Source organism: Microcebus murinus, chromosome 24 (genome assembly GCF_040939455.1).
Source record: "Microcebus murinus isolate Inina chromosome 24, M.murinus_Inina_mat1.0, whole genome shotgun sequence".
Classification (NCBI taxonomy): domain Eukaryota; kingdom Metazoa; phylum Chordata; class Mammalia; order Primates; family Cheirogaleidae; genus Microcebus; species Microcebus murinus.
In genome coordinates, this window is record NC_134127.1 from 16,929,532 (window position 1) to 16,952,397 (window position 22,866).

Below are 22,866 nucleotides of genomic sequence, written 5' to 3' on the forward strand. Positions count from 1 at the left end.
TCCCAGCACTATTTGTTGAAAAGACGATTCTCTCCCCATTGAATAGCCTTGATAATCAGGTAGAAAATCTACTGACCATATATGTAAGGGTTTATTTCTAGACTCTCAGTTCTATTTCACTGAGCTAGATGCCTGTTGTTAAGCCAGTATACTAGGGTCTTAAGTGCAGCTCTGCAGTAAGTAAAATCTGAAAGTGTGAGTCCTCCAAGTTTGTTCTTCTTTTTCCAAGTTGATCTGGCCACTCCTTGCATTTCCCATATGAATTTTAGGATCAACTTGTTAGACAGCTGAGATTTTTGATAGTGACTGAAATGAATCTATAGAGTATTGGCTTTCTAACAGTATTACTATTACATCTTTTGATCCATGACCATGGTTTGTCTTTTCATTTTTTTAATCTTCTTTAATTTCTTTAGTTTCTTCTAACAATGTTTTATAGTTTTAAATGTACAAGTTTTGCATTACTTTTGTTAAATTTATTCCCCTAAGTATTCTATTCCTTTTGAGGTTGTGTTTATAATTTCATTTTAGATGGTTCATTTTTAGCAAATAGAAATACAATTTGTTGTTGTATAGTGACCTTACATCCTATAACCTTGCTGAAGTTGGATTTTAGTTCTAACCGCATTTGTGTAGATCCCTCAGGATTTTCTACATAGAAGATCATGTCATCTGTGAAGACAGAGAGCTTTACTTATTCCTCTCCAATCCCAATCTATCTTTCCCAATCTACTGTCTCTCAATATCCCTTTCAAATGTTATACACCATTGCTTCTAAACTGAAAGGGTGCAGCAAATGAATACCTTGAAAAGGTTCTTTCTAATTCTAATGCACTCTGGAAATAAAATTAATCCTACCTACACTCTGAATTTTATACTTCTTTGCCTTTGCACAACCTCTTTTCTCCACCTGACATACATTTTCTTCCCATCTCAATATGATCAGATTATTTTCACCTTTCAAAACCTAACTCAAATCCCTTCTCCTTAATTAAGCCTTCCCTTAATCACCAACTCTTGAAAAAAGTCATCTCTCCTCTTCACAAATAAATGTCAAAAGAACTTTAACTGTAGGTTACATACAGTGCAAATGCATGAACATAATGTTAGCTCACATAATAAAGCTTTTTCTAAAGGCTACAGTTTTTAACCCATCGTGAAGTGGTTTAAGAAAATTGACCAAAGTGACAGTTGAAGCCACATTTATATATAACACCCTTTGTTGGATGGATTTCACTATCCAACAAAAGTTAGTAAAGTTAAACTTTACCATTTGGAAGACGATTTTGTTCTAACAATCTAACTTGTCATCTGCAAAACAACTACAGAAATAAACACTGTTCCAAAGAGAAGTGGGCATAAAGAAATCAAGAAAGGGGGCCTCAATGAAATTCAACAATTCCTTGACCCCATTTTTAATATTGTTCATTGAAATGTCCCTCAGAAAGTGACAGCAAATGCAACAATTGTGGGCAAAGGCTTGTGATGTTTGATATAACAGCTTGGCAAACCATCAAAGAAAGTGAGATCAGATAAAGGGGGGAAGGGCAAAAGCCAAGTCCTGCATGACAAAAGCTTGCTTTACTATTGGAATAAATTCTCCAGGTTTAAGATTACTGTTCTCAGTAAGGACTGGTGTAGACCAGGGGAAACAAATGTTCTGAGAGGCTGTATGACCTGACCAAGGTCAATAAAATGACGTTCAATAAAATATTACACCAGAACTAAAAGTCAGGACTAGATTCCTGGTCTTCTGTCTCTCGGGAGTAAATGCCTGGAAAAAACTCAAAGAGCACTGAGTTGTCAGACCATCATTTCTAATAGTAGTGATGTTAACAAATATATTGAAGAATGAAGAAACTCTTCTAGTTGTAGTTAATGGGTTGAAACAGCCACACCCCTAAGGATTCAGCATGACAGCAAATCTTTCCTTTCAAATTTATTTTTGCTGTTTGCATTTCCTGTCACAACTTGAACTGCCTTTAACAACAAACAAAAGTTTGCAAAGTATTACTCCTGACCTTTTACTTAGAATTTCTGATTTATTCCTTAAGTTTAAAAATTGGGACTACATGATAGGATGAATACATTTTTAAAAAGGACCCAATTCTTCTTTTACTTTAAGATGTTTTGTCTCTGCCCCCTTGAAAAACAGGGGCATAGACACTTCCTATTAAATGCCCATTGTTTCCAAAATTCATTCACTCGCTCAACAGATATTTATTAATTTCCTGCTATGGACTGAACATAGGGAATGCAAAATTGAGCACTGCATGAGAAGTCTATTTGGCATGTTAGAAAGGTCACCTTGGTAGCATGTGAAGAATGGATAGGGGAGAGCCTACGAGCACAGACCCAGGAATAACAACACAGGCTCTGGCAATAGCTAGATGAGATGGTAAGTGTTCCAGCCAGAACAAAGGCAGAGTGGAATGGAACAAAGATGCAATGGTGGCTGCATCTCCCAGGAGACTCCACTTTGGCCAGTATCCATGGCCATCATCACCTCGCCCCCTCTGTCCCAGCCCCTCTCATTTCAACATGCTTCCGCCAAAGCCACTGCTCAGCCTCATCCAACTGCTGTGGGCTCTTACACCTAACTTGTTAAAAGCTTTCCCTTTGCCTCTCTTTCAGTCTACAGCTATTACTAATGTAAGAATCCAACTCAAAACATTTCTCTTCCAGAAAGCCTTCCTGAATTAGTCCTGCCTGAATTTAGTCTCTTATCTGTGACAAAGGGATTTGCTAAGTATAAAAAAAGAACTTTGGCACTTACCTAAATATAAACCACACACTACAGGAATCTGAATTAATAAAGAGTTCATAGTTTTACTGTACTTATTTTTCCCCTTAAAGGAATGAAAAAGTAGTGTAAAGTGTGTAGGAGGGAAAGGGAGGGGAGAGAGAAAAAGAGTTTCACACTCATGGGAAATGTATGTCCTTTTTGGGGGGTGTCTATTTATATCCCATTAGAAGTCACCCTTTTCTACCGGGAATCTTACCTGCTGCCTTGTGTATTTGGTCAGATTCCTAACAAATTGTGTTTCCTGTGGTTTAGTAAAGATGCTTTTCCACGATGAAATTCAAACCCACTGATTTTTTAAAATATTTTTTTCTTTTGGTTTAATATACTGAGAAAGAAAGGGATACTTTTGAATGTTAACAAGATCAATTTTAGGAGTTCTTTGCGTTGTATATTAAATAGCCATCTGTTTCTAGAACACAGGGATAGGTCTGTAATAAAATAAAATGGAATTTTAAAAATTTCTTCAAATCATGTGGGAATGAGCCTGCTCCATAGACTGGTTTATAGAAAAACCATGGCCTTTCTAAGAACAATCCTGTTTGAAGACCAATAAAGGAAACAGATTTTCTTCCACTCTGGCTAGCAAACTCCTTAAAAGAAAATGGTTCAAGAAAAAAAAATAATAAGAACTGTTTGGCACATCTACTGCAGACTCATCACTGGAAACTGAAATTTGAAGCAAATAAAACAGTTTTTCAAAAGGGATTCTGAGCAACAGGACGTAGGTTTCCCCAGACAATATGACTGTCACATCTACCCCCAGATTCTTCAAGACAACCACGATTATGGATTCTATACACACACATTTCCTAGAACTGAGGCCCAGTTGTTTTTAGAAAAAGGCGTTTTGTTTTTTCTTGCATTGTTTTGTTGCCACTAGATTATAAACTCCAGAAGGCAAGAACTTTGCCTGCTTTCCTTACCATTATATCCACAGAGCCTACAGCAATAGTACCTAGCAAAATGGAAATCTGTTGAACCAATGAATTAAGAATGTCCTATAACCAACAGGATAGTATTTAATAGAACTTCAAGACAGAAACAAAAAGCAGCAGCCTCCTTAAACACAAGCAAAATACTGCGTATTAGTATCATTCAAGTTCCACCCCCTGCTCCTAAATACAGACTTAAATAGAATGCTAGAAACACAAAGGTACTTCTCAACTTGAGAGCTAGCTCATTCATTCATTTTTTTCAGCCAACATTTATTGTGCGCCAAGTATGTGCCAAGTACAGGAGAAAAGAGCAACAGACAAGGCTAACATGGCTCTTGCCATCAACGAGCTTATAATCCGGCAACTCCATCTACACACACTGCCTGCCAATAAATAAAGTCCAGGCAGTGGTAAAGTTCAATGGAGACAATCTTGGCCAGTTCTAGAATTTAGCATCATCCTATATGAGTTATTACAACCAAGCATAAATTTCTCAGTTGATTTCTTTCTAAACACTATACTGTTCAATATGGTAGCCACATATGCATACAGCTATTTAAATTTATATTAGTTAAAATTTAATAAAATTGAATATTCAGTTCCTCAATGTTCCACACCATATGTAGCTGGTGGCTTCCATACTGAACTATACAGACATAGAATGTTTCCATCATCACAGAAAGTTCTATTTGAACATGCTGTCCAAGAGCCTACCTACTCAGAATAGCCTTGAGACAGCAGCAGAGCTATCACCCAGGAGGCTTGTTAGAAATACAGACTCTCCGACACCAGCCCAGACCTTCCCAATCAGAATCTTGTTGGTTTCTAACAGGAAGTCCAGATGACTCACATACACATTAAAATATGAGACATACCACTCCAGAAAAATATATCTAGAAGTTGTTCTGACTACATTTAAATGGCTACTTTATCTTAAAAGATATCACAAGTTCGTCCCTCCTAACCAAAAGCTCCAACTGTTCAATCAAATAAACAATTTTAAAAAGTTCCAAGAAAACATATAATCTCTCATTCTTATGAAGAGAGAGGCTTGATCATTCTAGTCTGGGTTTGCACACTAATTAGCAAGTACCCTGGGAACCTTTTCAAGAGAGGAAGAGAATTGCCTCTACTGTAATATAACCTCTTCTTGATTTTATAACACATAGTAAATTTTGCTCACAATGAATGGTCAAGTGACGCTACACTTGTGCAAAAAGAACATAAAATAATAAAATAACTACAAATGTAAAATTGACCATTAGTGAAAGCCTATACATTAATATCTGTACATAACCTTAAAGAAATTATTAATGCATTGGAGCTTAAAAGAAAAGAGCTCAGGGAAAGGCAAAGCCTTTCAATTTTTAAAAACCAGAACATTTTCCCAGAGCTTTAATGTTCATGTCTTTGGAGGTATTGTAAACTAAAAACACATGTGAAAATTCAGTCTGATAAGGTACTATCGAGAGTGTACTTAGGGTCTACAATCTATTCTATTTTCTATGAATATAGTTCATCAGATTTTTAATTCTTTATAAATCATGGCTAACCTAGCCACTAAAAATTTGTTTTCCCTCCTTTCCACATGAGTTGTTCATAAATGCAATGATGTCCTTGGTGTTCTCTGTTGTCTAATGAAGATCAGTTAGCAAACACCTTAAAATTCTTAAATTATTTTAACACTATAAAATTTACAGAAGCAAGTTCAAAAATACATTCTCCTTGACTTGTCAGAAAGGAATTCAGTCCCAAAGACAAGGAGGTAAAGAGTGCCTGCTTTGATACTGCCCAAAGTGATTTACAGATTCAATGTAACTCCCATCAAAATACTAATGTCAAATTTCACAGATCTACAACAAATAATCCTAAGCTTCATTTGGAACGAAAAAAAGAGCCTGAATAGCCAATGCAATCTTAAGCAAAAAGAACAAATCTGGAGGCATCACATTACCTGACTTCAAATTATACTATAAGTCTACAGTAACCCAAACAGCATGATACTGGCATAAAAGTAGAGAAATACATCAATGGAACAGAATAGAGAACCTACATATAAAACCATCTATCTATAACTAACTGATCTTCGATAAAGCAGATAAAAACATACACTGGGGAAAGGAAGCCCTATTCAATAAATGGTACTGGGAAAACTGAATAGCCAAATACAGAAGAATGAAACAGGACCCCTATTTCTTATCATATACAAAAATTAATTCAAGATGGATAAAAGACTTAAATGTAACACATGAAACCATAAAAATTCTAGAATAAGACATAGGAAAAACTCTTCTAGACATTAGACAACGAATTTATGACTAAGTACTCAAAGGCAAATTCAGCAACTATAAAAATAAATAAATGGGGCTTAATTAAAAATCAAAGGAAATCATCAACAGAGTGAACAGAAAATCTACAGAATGGGAGAAAATATTCACAAACTATACATCGGACAAAGGACTAATATCCAGAATCTACAATGAACTCAAACAAATCAGCAATAAATAACAACCCCATCAAAAAGTGGGCAAATGACATGAACAGAAGTTTTTTTGAAAAAAGACAAATAGCCAACAAGAATATGAAAAAATGCTCAACATCACTAATCATTAGGGAAATGCAAATTAAAACTATGAGATACCCCCATGAGAATGGCCATTATTAAAAGCAATAGATGCCAGCTTGGATGCAGAGAGAAAGGAACACTTAATAAACTGTTGGTGGGACTTCAAATTAGCACAAGCTCTATGGAAAACAGTATGGAGATTCCTTAAAGAACTAAATGTAGATCTACCATTCAATCCAGCAATCATACTGCTGGTTATCTATCCAAAGGAAAAGAGGTCATTTTATAAAAAAGACACCTGCACTCGAATGTTTATCGCAGCACAACTCGCGATTGCAAAGATGTGGAATTAACTTATGTGCCCATCAATTCACAAGTGAATAAAGAAATTGTGGTGTATATATACTCAGCCATAAGAAAAGAATGAAATAATGTCTTTTACAGCAACCTGGATAGAACTGGAAACCATTATTCTAAGTGAAGTTTCTCAGGAACAAAAAACCAAACACCACGTTCCCATTAATAAGTGGGAGCTACACGATAGGCAAACACAGGCACAAATGACACTGGAAACTCAGAAGCAGGGACAGTGGGAGGTGGGGTGAGGATTTATTAAAAACTTACCTATCGGGTACAATGAACACTATTCTAGTGTCAGGCACACTAAAAACCCTATCTTAAACATTATGAAAATTATCCATGTAATAAAAATATTGGTACCCCCGTAATATTTTGAAATTCTTTTATAAAAGGGGTGAGGACAGTGACTACTTTGATCCCTTAGTCTGAAATTTCACAAATCAATAACATTGGAAGACAAATGCCTAATTTACAAAGCAAGTATCAAAGGCAAACCTTGCAGAGTTTAAAATAAATCTCAAATGTACTTTACCTATAACTAATAATCCTTAACTGTAAATGATAATGACCAATGCTTTTAGGTTTATTAATCAATAAACCTCTCCAACAACACAGTGATGCATGGCTGAAATTTGCAATGCAATAGAAAAAAATCATGAAAACAAAATAAACAATAACAACAACAAAAACAAAAATAGGAGGATAACCTAATCAATTTTACCTAGCAAGGGAAATATATTTGGTATGATAAAAATAACAGAAAAAGAACATAAGTAATGGGAATTTACTAAATGAGTCATCTAAGTGTATTATATTTGGGGACATGCTCTTCACCCTAATAAAAGTCACACTTTGGAGAAGGCTATAGTATGTAGTCTAGGATGCTGGGTATTGTCTGGACACTGACAACTCTTTAAAAGCACAGATATTTAAGGTATTTACATGCTGCAAAAGCCAGGAAAAGGCCTGCCAACCACCACACAAGCTTTTAACATGTGCACATGAACCAAGAATGTTCCATTAATTGGACACTGTTTCCCCAAGTGATTAATAGTTACAGCTGTGCTTACCGCAAACTAAATTTCACATACTAATGATTCCGAACCCAATTTTTCTCATTCAGTTCTAACCCCTAGAGAAATGATCCTAACTTATCATTCCAGGCAATTTCAGAAGCAGCTCTGGAAGCTAAGGAGTGGCATCACACACGGCACACAGACGGGAAGACGAGTGAGACAAGGGACAGCCCATCAGTTTCAAACCAAAGTGTCTGCAACTGTGCAGAGTGCTGTGACGCCTCCTGCATAAGAAACACTCAGCTGTAAGAGCCGAATGTGAGCTCATCCTTAAAGTCCTTGTTTTTCAAAGCTGCTTTCTTTTTTTCCAACCGGTAGGATTCCGTATTTTTGTCTTTCATCCACCTCTCATAATTTCTGGTTTTTATATCCACATATTGTGCTTTCTCCTTTCTGCCTTATCTCTTCTGATCAGATGCATTCCTCTGATTTCATCCATTCTGTCCATTTTCCATGAAATACTACTTCTTCCTGTTTGGGAATCCGTACTTTTCAAAATCCAGCTTTAAAATGTCTCTCTCTTTGCTGACTCTTGAGTTTTTAGTTTTAAAAAGCAAAAAAAGTTTTAAACTAAACTTACAAGTAACTTCAGTCTCATTCCCAGCAAGCTTTCTTCTGTTAAAGTTAATTAGCATGGGCATGGTAACATTTATATAAAAGTTTTCCTATATAAAATATTTTATGAAATGTTTTAATATTTAAGAAACTGATTGTTCAAAATACTATACAATTCTTTAAAAAATAACTATGAATGCCATGCAGCTACAGTGCTTAGCAGTGATGATCAGCTACAGCTGGGGACTTCTCTAAACTGCTGTCTGTGAAGACAGATGTTAGGTGCGTGGTAAACAAGCAACCTCGCTAAGCCACCAGTGTATAACCAGTCTCAGATGATCCACATTAGCATTTAGGAGTTTTCATGCTCAATAACAGACCCACAGTTTTACTAAGGATTCATACTACAAACTGACATGAACAATAATACTAAGTAAATCTAAATGTACACATTTTACAGAAAGTTGAAAATCAGTTTCCCTGGTGAGAGAGAAATAAATCTTGAATTACTATAAAAGTGACACTTTGAACAGACATGTAAACTTGGATACCTGGTACAAACTTGCAGTAGAGATTCTACCTCAGCCTCAACTACAGTGTTTACAGAAGATTTTTGGTGCTACCTCTGAGCTAACCTTATTCTCTTCTAGGCTATTCTGATACTGAGCCATGTTTCGGGCATGCAGATGGAAAGGAGTTAGAGCTCTTTAAGAGAAACTCCTCCCCTATTCCCATCCAGCACCACAATATTATGTCTTTCTAAAACTACAGGGGTAGCCTATTTTCTCTCTTTCTGCCTACATAATATATCACAAACAGGGAAAAGAAATAGGGTGATAGAATTCTGTGTTCCCAGGAAAGCTGGTTGGGGGAAAATGCAAGGAAGTAAGATTACAGGTAAGAATAATATTCTGCTTTCTATATGAAAATAAAAATTTTGGAAAATTCAGTGTCAGATGCTAAAACAAACATTCCAGGTTAAAGCCAGGTGAGGTACGGGGCAAAGGCATTCGGAGTGCAGGTGGCATCTTTCTGAAGAGTGGGGAATTAGAGAACAGTTGGTGTGAGCATCCCTGAATAAATGCAGTATGCTCCTCTCCGTGTCAGGATTCTGCAAACCTGGTCGAGCCCCAGGAGTCTCTTACTGGGATGCTCAAAAGACAAGACTAGTAAGCAAAAGCAGTCAATAATACAGACGGATCATTTCACAGCAGCATTTACAAGAGATAGATATATAAAAATATATTTGCCTGCATAGACCTACAAATAGAGGTTACTCACAGAGATTACTGTAGCTCCAGCAGTTACCCATTGATCATAGAAAATGCCCAGTTCATCAGTTTAACGCTTGAGAAAAGTTAGCTAGAAAAAGAAGCAAGCCAATTCAAAATATGCTGTTCTAGTCAACTGGAAGCAAATTAGTTTCAAATTTCCTGGCAGCCCCTTTTGCCCTGCACTGCACGGCCGTGATGTAAATGGAAGCACTTTGAGCACTTGGAACCCGAGCCGAGAGAGGAGCTGCTGCCTCCGTCCCTCTCACAAAGGCGGAAGCAGCCTGTTCTCTCGCGGGCTCTCCCTCTCTCTGCCTCGGTTGCTCTCTAGCCTGGTAGCTTACCGAGAACAGCCACCGTAGGGCTTTTCTATATTTGTGAAAACTACTTCCAAGGAGATAATTGAGATGCCGGGGAGTTAGCTTTAATGTAACCATTTCCCCAGTGCAGCCGCAGGAAGCCCAGCAGAGGTTTGGAGAGGATTGTACCATCCTCGGTGACATCAGAGGTGGGGCTGTCATCTTAGTATTATGCAGCATTTTCTCTCATGCAAGAATGACACATGTGAAAGGGCATGGGTGGGTTCCCTTTAAAAAGGGTTTAATCCTTGTGTTATTCAGATTAAAAAGGCGAATGCAAATATACTGTTCAAAAGCTGCTGCAGAATGACATAAATCCTGCTTTGCCAGTCCTTATCTCACTACTAAGTGACGCTGCCATCTAAAGTCATTTTCTGATGATTACATGACTGTTCCCGAGATTGAATTAATATTTAATGGGTGATTGCTGTTACTTGGAAATGTGACACGAAAAGATTCATGCATTAACATCTATTTTAAAATACAATGGCATAAACTTTTCTATGACTAATAGTGCCTCGGACGTACATCATATCTTTCAACACAATCTCTGTTAAAACACTAAATGTAAAAACTAATAGTTTTATAGATGAGAAAGGTGAGGTGAGGTGAAAAGTAGCACAAGATGAGTAACATAATGTAATATTATTGGTCTTTTATCTTGATAATAGCTATTAATACAAGTATTAAAAATAATTCATTTTTACAATGCTAATATTTCAACTAGTATGAAAAGCATAGGCAAACAATACAAACCAACTCACAGTTATTTTCATTCATTCCATATACATTTACTGAGTGCCAAACATGTGCTAGAAAAATGTATTAGGTTAAATTTGGAGTGGACATTTCTGGTAAGTAGTAATATAATCAGAACAGAAAATGTTTACTTATGTGCCAGACATTGCACTAAGCAGTTTTATTATATTAGCTCTTCTATTCCTACCAGCAGCCCTGTGGAATAGCTACTATTATTAACCCATTAATAGATGAGACTATCAAAACACAAGATAGGTGTCTTGTCTAAGACACATCAATAAAACTGGCACAACCAGGATTCGAACACAGGCAATGGCTGTGTTTCAATGGCTCTGAAGTCCACTCTCTCTACCAACTAAGCTATACTGCCTCAGCCTCCTGAGGGAGCTGTGCCAAATAGAAGAATTCTAAAGGAATAATATAATTTTCAGGATTTAGAATCACAAAAATGTCTACCTCTCAAGAAGACTGGCTCCAATAAAAAGAGGCAAAGGCTTAGAGAGTGCACTGGAAAAAGTATACCAGGACAGTGGAAGTAATGCCCCAAAGCAGAAGTTTAGTGCTGACTGACCTTAGGCCAATGGCTTAAAACCTTTCAGCTTTAGTTTCCTCATCTCTGAGATATACATGTTTCAATTATAGATCGGTATAATTATGTGGGTAGAGCACACAATTTAGACTTGTAACCTGGATTGCATCACTTTCCAATTATGTCATCTTGCCCAAGTTATTTGACCTCTGTGGGCCTCAATTTCTTCATCTGAAAAAGTGGTAATAATGATGGGATTGTTCTGAGGATTAAATGAACTAAGCATATAAATAAAGTGCTCAGTAGCAACTAGTATATAAGCTCAAGGTTAATTATTATGATTATTACTATAATTGTCATTACTTCTAGTATTACTACTTTATTTTTAACTGACATTGCCTACTTCCTCACTTTTCAAAACCCTCCCAAAGAAGAGCTGCTATTTTTTAATTCTTGGTTGGGGAAGCAGAAAGGACAATTTTTGCTGACTTCATACAAACATTAACCAGTCCATGAATCACCAATGCCCTATGAGATATAAGCTGAAGTTGTCGGGTATGCCTTCCAAGAAGGCACCTTACAAGGGGAATAGAAAAAGATATTCACCCTTTTTTTTTCTTTTTAAGAGGCAATGTTTCACTTTATCACCCAAGCTGGAGTACAGTGGCACAATCATAGCTCACTGCAGCCTTGTACTCCTGGACTCAACCATTCCTCCGGCCTTAGTTGTGCCACCACATCCAGCTAATTTTTTGTTGTTGTTTTGTAGAAACAGGGGTCTCACTATATTGCTCCGGATGGTCTTGAACTCCTGAGCTCAAGCTGTCCTCCCACTTTGGCCTCCCAAAGTGCTAGGATTACAGGTGTGAGCCACCACGCCCAGCCAGTATGGACCCTTTTGCTCTCTTTCTTATGCCTGGAATACGGCAGGGGGAGCCCAGGTGGAAGCATCCATCCTAACTTTAAGCATCCCACCAGCTAGGGAGGCACAGCAGGAGGAAAGAGCCCCACACCCGCCACAAACTTCCCATCCGCTGTCTTCTTTTATATGGAAGAGAAATAAACCTCTAGGTGAAGTTATTTAATTCAAGTTTTCCAAATGTCTAGCATTTAGCATCAGGTTTTAGTTAACACTTTCCTTGACTGATGCCCTAAAAACTCACTATTTCAAAAAGTAAAGCTCAAAAATAAACTTGTTACATATTCTCTAGTCCTTCATGGGCACCACCTCTAAAAATATGTTTACAGAAACAGCACTTGGCTAGCAGTGTCATCGTGAAGTCCTCAATTGTTTTGTTTTGTATTGACTATAGGCTCTTCTTCTTTGCATTCTTGATGCTATGCCATTTGGGGCCTTGATTCTCAAGAGACTGCCTCTCCCAGGGCTAGCTAATTCCTAGAGATAGAAAAGATCCCCCTGTGCACATGCCTTTGATAGACAAACCAATCAATCCATAGCCACACCCCCAACCATCTCCTTTATGGAGTTCTCACTTATTTCCCCTGTCCTACATCACCCCAGAGCCAGGTGCTAGACATCTGGGGAGCATCCCTACAGTCCAGAGCATGCCCAAATTATTCAAACTAGTCAATCCTAAACTTACTCAGCTTGCCTACCCTGCCTGGCCCATTGCTTCCTGCAAAACCCCCAATAAAGGCTCTGGACCATACTCTCCCCACTCTCCCCTCTCTGGCTCCTGACCAACCCTGGCTTCCCTGTACTGCCCCCATGTGGCTCTGTGTAGTGTGCTGTGTCTCCAGTTTCAAGGAATCTGTGAGTATAAAATTCCTTCATGGGAGTAATTTCTGTGTCTATACCTCTTACCATACTTGATTAAAATAAATCCCAAGTACAAAAACAAATAATTACTCATTCATTAGGAACAAAATTTCAAATCAGTAACATTTCCAGATTTTAATGTCACCAACATTTTGCCTTTTAGTTTGGAAATGACAAGCTACAGGTTAATAAATTTTTTATATAATGTGTTATATCTCAAAATGTTTCAAATAAACACAAACAGGAAAGCAAGCTAATTATTATTATCCAAGTTAGTATGAGATTTTAAAATTACAACTTTTTCACAAATCGAGACTGACTATATACCAATTTTTATCACCATAGCATCCTGTATTTTAACTGCATCCTTGAAAACATCCTTTTATTAATTAACTCAATGTAGAAGACAATAAGATTATCAAAGGAGCTGGTAACAATAATTCCTTATGTGAAATAACTTTCATTGAGCCAGTTTCAATAAATAAGAAATCAGTTTTCCTAGCTGAAATTGATTTATTTTCTCAGTCTGGTTCTTAGATCTTAAAAAATATTCAATGACAACTTAATTATAAAAATTTATTTTTTATATATTAGTCTGCTATGTCCATTATAAGATACATCTAAATGTTTAAGCTTAATATAGAGAGATAATCAGAATTCCAGAAGATATAACATGAAATATATCCAAGTGAGCAGAGAGGAAAGATGTTGAGATGCCAGAACTGGTAATAATGATAGTCACGCTGGAGCTCCATACCCTGAAACACTATTTAAAAAAAAACAAAAAAAACAGAAACAAAAAAAAGTGAAATTTAACTTATAAGGAGTATACGTACAATCCTCCTAGCAAGCTTTTTGGGAAGAATACATTATAAAAAGTTTGTATGCTTGAACCATCATATCCAATAAAGACATAATTAAAAGTCATCTGCAAAACTATACAATTTTTCCAGCACAACCTGACAAATGACCACAGTCAGCTGACCTAATGGCCTTGAGATGGTGAGCTTGCTCCCTCTCTGAGCACAGAACAGATGTGTTCTCTGCAACATAGACTGCATTGCGGGTGGGCGGGGAAGGGAGGAAAAAAAGAGAGAAGAGGAGGAGAGCGAAGGAAGTCACAGCTGACACTTAGGGATTTCTATGTTCCATGGACTGAGCAAGATACTTTTCACTTCTCAGGCCTCCCCATCACCTTCCAAGAAACTGCCAACTACATGGTCAGCCCCCAACCCAGCCCGTGATGGGAAGGAAAGCTCCAAGAGAGCAGGAAGCAGATCTCATAGCAGGTCTCTTTGTTAGTGCCATTAACCCAGAACTTACCACCATATAGTGCTTACTACATAGTAGATGGCCAATTAATGATTTCATTTAATCCTTAAAACCTAAGAAGTAGATACCAGGTATACCTAAACACAAAGCAACCCTAAGTAACTATTAGGTCATCCATAAATTTCAATGGAATAAAAAGTTATTGGCCACACTGAATATATGTTTTTAGAACGCAGATGAAATACTCAAACAGCTCCTTATAATATTTCCTTTAGTATGTTAATTTCCACATATAAAAATTATATACTACATAAAACAATAAAATACTAGTTTTTATTCACTTACGTTTTGGGAAATGATTTCATTTAAGCTTTTCACATGTAATCTGTCATAAGGATCTCTGCTACCATGAGAGTCTCATTATCTCACATCTTCCGTTCTGTCTTAAGATATGTGAGATGCAGTAATTTTTAAATGTGTGATAGCGTAACTGGATATTCTATCCTAATTTACAGTATCCATTCACGAGAAATGATATCCGCATCAATTACCGGACATATGACCTATAAAAGTCATCTTTAAAAAACAAGTTTATAGTGACAGCCAACACTTTCAAGTCTGAGAACATTTCCCCAGGAATAACTACTAAATGTGTATTCAATTTGTTTTCTCCTTCCTTTTTAACCTGTTTTATGATCTCCATAAGCATTCCAAACTGGCATTATGTGGTTATGTGAAACTAATGTGTTTTCTCCAAAGAGTTCTTTGTTATACTCAAAATAATCAAACGAGTATCCCTAATATAGAAAACTTTAAGACCTTGAATATAAGGCCACTTCTCCCTTACTGATTTTTTTTTTGCAAGAAACACCCTTACCCTAATTTTGGGGTGTGCAGAGTATTAATTCTTTTTTACAGATGAGGAATACAGAGACAGTCTAAGCAACATGGCCAATACACAATCAGAAGATAAAGAGAACAAGTAACATCCCTCAAACCAAAATTTGTTTTTAAAAAAAAAAAGGGAGGGAATTTAGTTGGCAGCCCATGTGTGAATACACAGAAGTGCAGAAGGCAGCAAACAAAGCTACTATTTTACATCAGGCTGCATTTCTTTCCTGTATTTTATTCAAGCACAATTTTGGAAGTTTAATTTTTATTTCCTTGTTGATTGTTTATATTAACTTATTTATAATCATGCTAATATGTATTTTCTATTAATCTAAATCACATAAACATTTTTCATGAACACACAATATACTATTAGTAAGATAATTTAGTTATTGTTGAGTAGTCTGGTTATTTCCAATATTATCCTAAGTTAATTCTTATATGGATAACTGGCTAATTAATATGATTCAGAATGTAATCAAAATATACGCCCCGCTGACCCAAATGAAATGCCCAGGATGTGATTTGTATCTGTTTTCGGCACTTTTGTATCCCCATGTCATTGAGACCCTCAAAATACACAAAATCAAACTGCAACGCAGGTCAAGATGGCATAAAACTCAGGTTACAGACAAGGAGAATTTTTACAGCCAGTTGGGAAACTGCTTTCCGTCTGTGCTGGGCCTAGGATGGAATTAGAACCCAAGTATGCTTGGACAGGAAAGCAAGCAGAGGCTTAGGCTCAAGCCTTAAGTGGTTGACCTTATGCAGGGTCTATATATTCCCAAAGATAAAACAAGAGGCTTTTCTGGAAGGGCTTGAATCTCCCTAAAAGTAAAAAGGTTAGTAAGCATCCAAATGGCATTTAAGTTGGCAACAGGAACCAGCCGGAAGGACACCACTATAAGCTATATTTATCAATTTTTGGCTAGCCTTTGGTTAAATTAGGAGCACAATTCTCCATTCTATAAACTCTTTTAATTTTTTTTGCTGTTTCTTTTTATTTTCTTTCTTTATCCCTTTCTTCCAGTAAAAGCTCTCTTCAGAAACTCTCATCTCAATTATGTTACAGCAAAATACAGTGTTCCACCTCTCTGTGCAGACAAATAAGAACAAAGGTATGCTAGATGGAAGGGAAGCAGGACCAGAACAACTGGACACCCAGGCCTAGGAGCAGAGCACAGTCTGGTGAGCCAAGGGATGGGGGGAATAAAGAATTTCTTTTAGAATTTCTCTATCCCACTGGCTCGCCTGGCAATATGGTATACTAGCTGTGGCTCCGCCACTGCCACCATTCTGCCCCTGTCTTGGGCCTGCTGCACTGCTTCTCCTGCCCTTTAATTACAGGTGCACTACCAGGGATTAGTTCTCAGCCTGCTGCGCTTCTCATTTCGTATTCTTTGCCTTTTAAAGTGCATGAGCTTAGAAGAAATATCTATCATCTAACAGACAAACTGGTGTGGTGCAAAAAGTATTCTAAGTGAGTTAATACATAGAAAGTGCTTAAAAAAGTGCCCAGCACATAGAAGATATTCAGTAAGAACCAGCTGATATGGCTACTACTGGGAACCAGCCCTTGTTGCATTACTTACCATGTGATTTGGGCAAGTAATTTTGCCATTCTTTCCCAGCTTTTTGTACTCAATACAAAGCACTTTTGTACTTTCAGCCTTTTGTATAATTAATTTTGAACGTAATTCAAACAATAGCTGTAGGCAAACAAGATGCTTGCTATACAAGGTTGTTGTAAGATTAAAATGACAGAGGTCACATGAAAACCTCAAAATGACATTTAAATGTAAGGCTCTACACTGATAATTACTGACATCTCCCCTAAGCTTCAGTCTACCCCACACTTCTGTTGAGTGGGAAGAACTCACTAAACAGAGACCATTATGTAGAAAAAGTGACAGATGTCAATGATTTAGTCAATTCAGAAGCAACTGCGTAAATCAGCCAGAACAGACATCTGAGGCAGGGGTCTAAACTTGAACTGGGATAAAAGAACAAGGGAAGAAGAAAACAAGATAAACTTTAGATCAGTTTGTATTCTTTTAACCACAAGAGTGAAGAAAGCCAAATACAAAAGAAATCTTACAAAGTGGAGTTAAAGGTCTCAAAGCAACATTCCATCTGTCTTGGCAATAGAAACCGCCATCTTACGATAATGACAACATAATGAGAAAAAAATATATAAAGTAAACCATAACTAGGAGCAGCTCACACACAGTCTAGTTAGCTCACCTTGCAGGGAGGTCTAAGGAGTAGTCTAGAAGGGACAGGTGTCTCATGAATGAAAGGGAAGAATCTGAGTTTTGTATGAAGGGTTACCCTGAGCCTGTGCTCAGAGAGTTTTGGGGAACTCTGCCCTGTATGTCTCCCACAGACAGTAGTCAAGTCATTGCCAGTAATAAATCATGCTGCAATAAATCATCATATCCACGTGATCTCACAAGGCCAACCCACTGCAATCACTTTTTGAAAGGTAACACTGGACAGGAGGAAACCTGAACAGAGGAGAAAGAGATTCTCATTTTCCTAGAATCCTGTACAGGGTCTGAGCAATCAAGGCAGCCTACTCTCTCAACTGTGCCCTGTACCCATCATCCCCCAGAAAGCTGGCTATGTCCAGAGAGCCAGAGTAAAGCAAAGAGTCAACAATTCCTAACTGGCAGATGCTCCATGTCACACTTTCAGCATGTCAAAACCACAGTGACTGCCTTCCCTGAAAAACTAGCTCCTCCTGGAGAATTCCTATTTCAGCTGCATCATTAACATCTCCTGTCACTTTACTGCCAAACTTCAGAGTCGTCATGTCTCCCCATATCTACAGTCACTGAGACTATCATTACTTTCTGAAAGTGTCATGCATTTATGCATTTCTATTCCTATTACCATCTCTTCTCTAGAGCGTATACTATTACTTTCAGAATTAACTACTGGTCCTAACAAGCCTACCCTCCTCAACACTAATTTATATCTTCCAATCCACTATAAGCAAGTTTGCTAAATTAATCTTCCTAAAACTTTTATTTCTGACAAAACTATAAAATAAATTGGTTTTGGCTTTTATTATTATTTTTAATTTACACATACTAATTATACATATTTATGGGCTAGTGTGATACTTTGATACATGTATATGATGTATAATGATCAAATCAGAGTAATTAGCATGTCCATCACCTCACATTTCTTTGTGCTGAAAACATTCAAAATCTACTCTTATATTTAAAAATATACAATAAATTGTTATTATACTCACTCTATACTGCTATAGAATATTAGAACTTATTCCTCCTCTCTAGCTGTACTTGTGTATCTCTTAAGTAACCTTTGGCTATCCTCCATTCCCCCTACTTTCCTATCCAGTAACTACTATTCTACTCTCTACTGCTATAAAATCAACTTTTTTAGCTTCTACATATGGGTGAGAACATGCGGTATTTATCTTTTTATGCCTGGCTTATTTCACTTAACATAATGTCCCCCAGCTAGCTCCTCCATGTTGCCACAAGTAACAGAATTTCATTCTTTGTTATCACTAAAGAGTATTCTATTGTGTGTATCTACCACATTTTCTTTTTCTGTCCATCTGTTGATGGACACTTAGGTAGATCCTGTATCTTGATTATTGTGAACAGTGCTGCCATAAACATGGGAGTGCTGATATCTCCTCAACCTACTGACTTCCTTTTCTTTGGATATATATTAAGTAGTAGGATTGCTGGATAATATGATAGGTCTATTTTTAGTTTTTGAGAAACCTCCATATTGTTTTCCCTTAATGGCTATAGTAATTTACATTTCTACCAACAAGGCATAAGAGTTTCCCTTTCTCTAACTCCTTGCCAGCATTTATAAGCTTTGGTTTTTTGACAATAGCCATTCCAACCAGGGTAAGTGACATCACACTGTGGTTTTGATTTGCATTTCCCTAATGATTACTGATGTTCAGCATTTTTAGATATACCTGTTGACCACCTGTATGTCTTCTCTTGAGATATGTCTATTTAATTCAATTCCCCATTTTCTAATCATTGTTTTTTTCCTGTTGATCCATTTGAGTTCCTTGTATATTCTGGATAGTAATTCCTTGTTAAACAAATAGTTTGCAAATATTTTTTCCCATTCTTCAGGTTGTCTCCTCACTTTGTTTCCTCAGCTTATAGAAGCTTTTTAGTTTGATATAATCCCATTTGTCTCTTTTTGCCTTTGTTGCTTGTGTTTTTAAGGTCTTCTCTATAAAATGTTTGCCTAGATCAATCTCTTGAAACATTTCCCCTATGTCTTCTTCTAATATAATAGTTTCATAGTTTTGGGTCTAAAATTTCAGTCTTTAATCCATTTTCAGTTGATTTTTATTAATATATATATAGTGAGAAATAGGGGTCTAGTTTCATTCTTCTTCATACGGATATCCAGTTTTCCCAGCACCATTTATTGAAGAGACTTTTCCTTACCCAGTCAATGTTCTTAGAGGCTTTCTCAAAAATTAATTGGATATAAATATGTGGATTCATTTCTGGGTTGTTCATTCTGTGTGTGTGTGTGTGTGTGTGTGTGTGTGTGTGTGTGTGTGTGTGTGTGTGTGCGTTTATACCAGTAAAATGCTGTTTTAGTTACTATAGTTTTATAGTATATTTTGGAGTCAGGTAGTGTGGAATTGTTCTACAGAATAGGACATTTTCATCTGCAATAAAAACCTGCCCAGGCATTTATCCTTTTTCCTTAATAATTTTCTTAACAGTGTCTGGGAACTAGTCTGCTGCATCGGTCAGCAGAAGCTACTTTTTTAGCTGAACCTCTCTCTAAAATTATCAAACCATCCTTTGCTAGCATTACATTCTCCAGGTGTGATCTGTCACCTTCCTTTTGCTTTATGTTGTCATACACTAATTTTCCTTTTTCTTGAATCATCATAAAGTTGACAAGTATGCCTTTTTTATAGCTATCCTGCATCCACATAAAAGCTACATTTTCAATATGAGATAAAAAGGTATTTCTCAAAAATGTTCAGGTTTTTGTGCCTGCTGGGAGAGCAGTGGCAATGACTCCATGAATTTCCATTTCATTTTTACAATGGTACACATGCTACTAGATTCTTTTATCTTGAAATGGCAGGCAATTGTAGCTGCAGAACTCAATCTTTGGTACATACCAAGCAATTCAACTTCTTGTAATGTCATGACTTTTCTCTACTTCTTGGGAGCATTTCCAGTATCACCAGTGGCACTTTTTATGGGTTCCATCATGTTATTCAAGGTTACAATATTGTACTCAACATGATGAAAACTATGCGAGAATTGTAAGAGATCACTTTTTAATATGATACATAATTTACTGGACAAACTGCTCATGCAGAGCTGATTAGCATCACATGGAGTTTTAAGCAGACATGTGCAACACTTGAGCTCACTGAAATAGCAATAGCAGGTGGCTACGAAATTATTATAGTATAAATGTACTACAGTTAATTTTATGCAGTTATGATTGAATACTGTGTCTTTATGCTTGTTTATATTTCTTTTGACTGTGAATGGCACCATATACAGTCTGTGTTTGTGTGTATAAGTTTTAATATATTTTAACCTTTTAGACTTGTGTATTTTATGGTGGTAAATGATAAACCAGTATCTACATATATTTTATACATTCATGTCTTAACTCACTTTTTATTAATTTTTTCAATATTTCCAGGCTACATGATTTGTCTGCGAGCTTTGTCAAATTGTCATAAATCTCCAAAAATATTAAACAATATATTTATTGAAAAAATCTGCATATAAGTAGACCTGCATAGATCAAAACCTGTGTTTTTCAAGAGTCAGCAGGTAAAGTGAGTTTCTTGTAGGCAGCATACAGTTCGGTCATGTTTTCTTTATCCATTGAACCAGTCTATTACCTTTTAAGTGGGAAATTTAAACGATTTACATTCAACATTATTACTGATAGGTGAGAACTTATTCCTATCATTTTGCTAACTATTTTTAGGTTGCTTACATATCCTTCATTCCTTTCTTCCTCTCTTATTATTTATCATTGCATTTTAGAGGTTTTCTATAGTGATAAGTTTTGATTCTTTTCTCTTTCTCCTTTGTGCCATGAAATCACTATTTGTAATTCCTATTCTGGCAATTTGTTGATTTCATTTTCATTGGCGTCTGTTACTGGAGAGAGATGTTCCTTTGGTGGTGTCAGATTTCCTTGCTTTTTCATGTCTTGTGCCCTGCATTGAGATCTGTGCATCTGGTGGAACAGTTACCTCTTCCAAACTTATCAGAATGGCTTTCATATAGAAAGACTTTTCACCTGCAGTTGGTTTTTAGTATGCTGGCTGGGAAGGGTGTGGTTACTCTGTTTCCAGATAGGGACAGTAGTATAGTCTCTGTGTAGCTTCTTCATGTGCATTCAATGTCAACAATAATTGTGGGCACCTCAGTGGCACATGCTATGTAAGTTTTTGACAGTGGTGGCTATAGTATAAACTGTTAATGTCTTTGGTCTCCAGAGCTCTGGGGGTCCTCCTATTCTTGGTTTCCCCACAATGGGAAGACTTAGTGGAGGGGATCCCTCTTGGTGTGAGGACTGACAAGGCCTACAAGCAGCTGCAGCAACACTGGGTTCCAGGTACAGTTGCTCACAGGTGCTGTGGGGCTTGGGTCCTAACCTCAGGGTCTCATGAACCCATTGTTGCACCTGCATCTTGGGGTACAGATGTGTTCCCTGTGACAGGGTTGGATGTAGGTTGCTCACTGAACCAGGATCCAAGGTACCCCCTAGCAGAATGCCAGGATGTACCTGTGATTCTACCCCTGGGGGCAGGGAAAAGCAGTAGACCAACTCGAGGTAAAAAGAGATGCTTTGAAGGTTTGGACCCAAAGAACAGGATAAAACTGCAATCTGGAAACCTGAGACAATAGGGTACAGTGACTACTCAGGTCCTAGGAGATGAGGCACCCTGTAGTAGTGACTCTAGACCCTGGGATGGCAGTGCTCAGCAGTATCCAAACCTCTGTAAGGCCAGATGCAGAGGCAGCAAGTACCCAAAGAATGGCAAAGAACAGCTGTTTTTTATGCCAGGGGAGGGGGAAAGTGCAATGATGACTCCACTTCCAAAGTGGAGAGGTATTTCAGTAGCTCAGACTCTAGGGAGCTAGACCAGTTCCAGGGAAGCAGGATATTAGAGTTGTCTGGCTTGCAGGGTAGAGTGTCTCAGCTCAGCCACTGCTCTGTTTCCCTGGGATGCAGGGTACTGTATCACCTCAGCTCTAGATGTGCAGCTGCTCTGCTCAGCCAGTGCACCAATTCCTCAGGGGCAATGTGTTCTTTCAGCTTAGGCTTGGGGACCTGACTGTTCTGGGTAGCCCAGGCACAGTTTCCCTAGGATGTAGAACACTGCTTCAGCTTAGGTGTTAGGGTGCATGGCCTCGGCCACCCATTTTCTGGGATGCAGGGCACTCCTTCAACTTAGGCTCAGGGGAGACATGACCATTCTGAGTGGCCAAGGTACTATTTCCCAAGGAGACAGGGTACCCCTTCAGTTGAGGCCCAATGGGGTGGGGAGAAGGACAGGTGGAGTGGCTCCACTTCTGGTTGGCCCTTTGCAGCTCGGTTTGGACAAATGGGGCCAACGGACTTGGGTAACTCAGCAGAAGCTTAGCCTCTGGGATGAGGGGGAACCATGGCTACTCGGCCCTGGAGCAA

General features: G+C 37.6%; 1 protein-coding gene across 4 annotated transcripts in view; it reads right to left on the bottom strand.

The window, feature by feature from the left end:
- Positions 1 to 22,866, bottom strand: part of PSD3 (pleckstrin and Sec7 domain containing 3) — a 460,884-nt gene that overhangs the window by 293,089 nt on the left and 144,929 nt on the right. Inside the window, exon 1 of one of the 4 annotated variants that reach the window (XM_012785051.3) lies at positions 9,580 to 10,010. The exons of the other annotated variants lie outside the window; for them this stretch is intronic. Within the exon in view, the coding sequence (XP_012640505.2) occupies positions 9,580 to 9,610 (31 nt within the window). The 5' untranslated portion in view covers positions 9,611 to 10,010. Of the gene's footprint in view, positions 1 to 9,579; positions 10,011 to 22,866 lie in introns of those variants that run through there. 4 annotated transcript variants of the gene reach the window in all.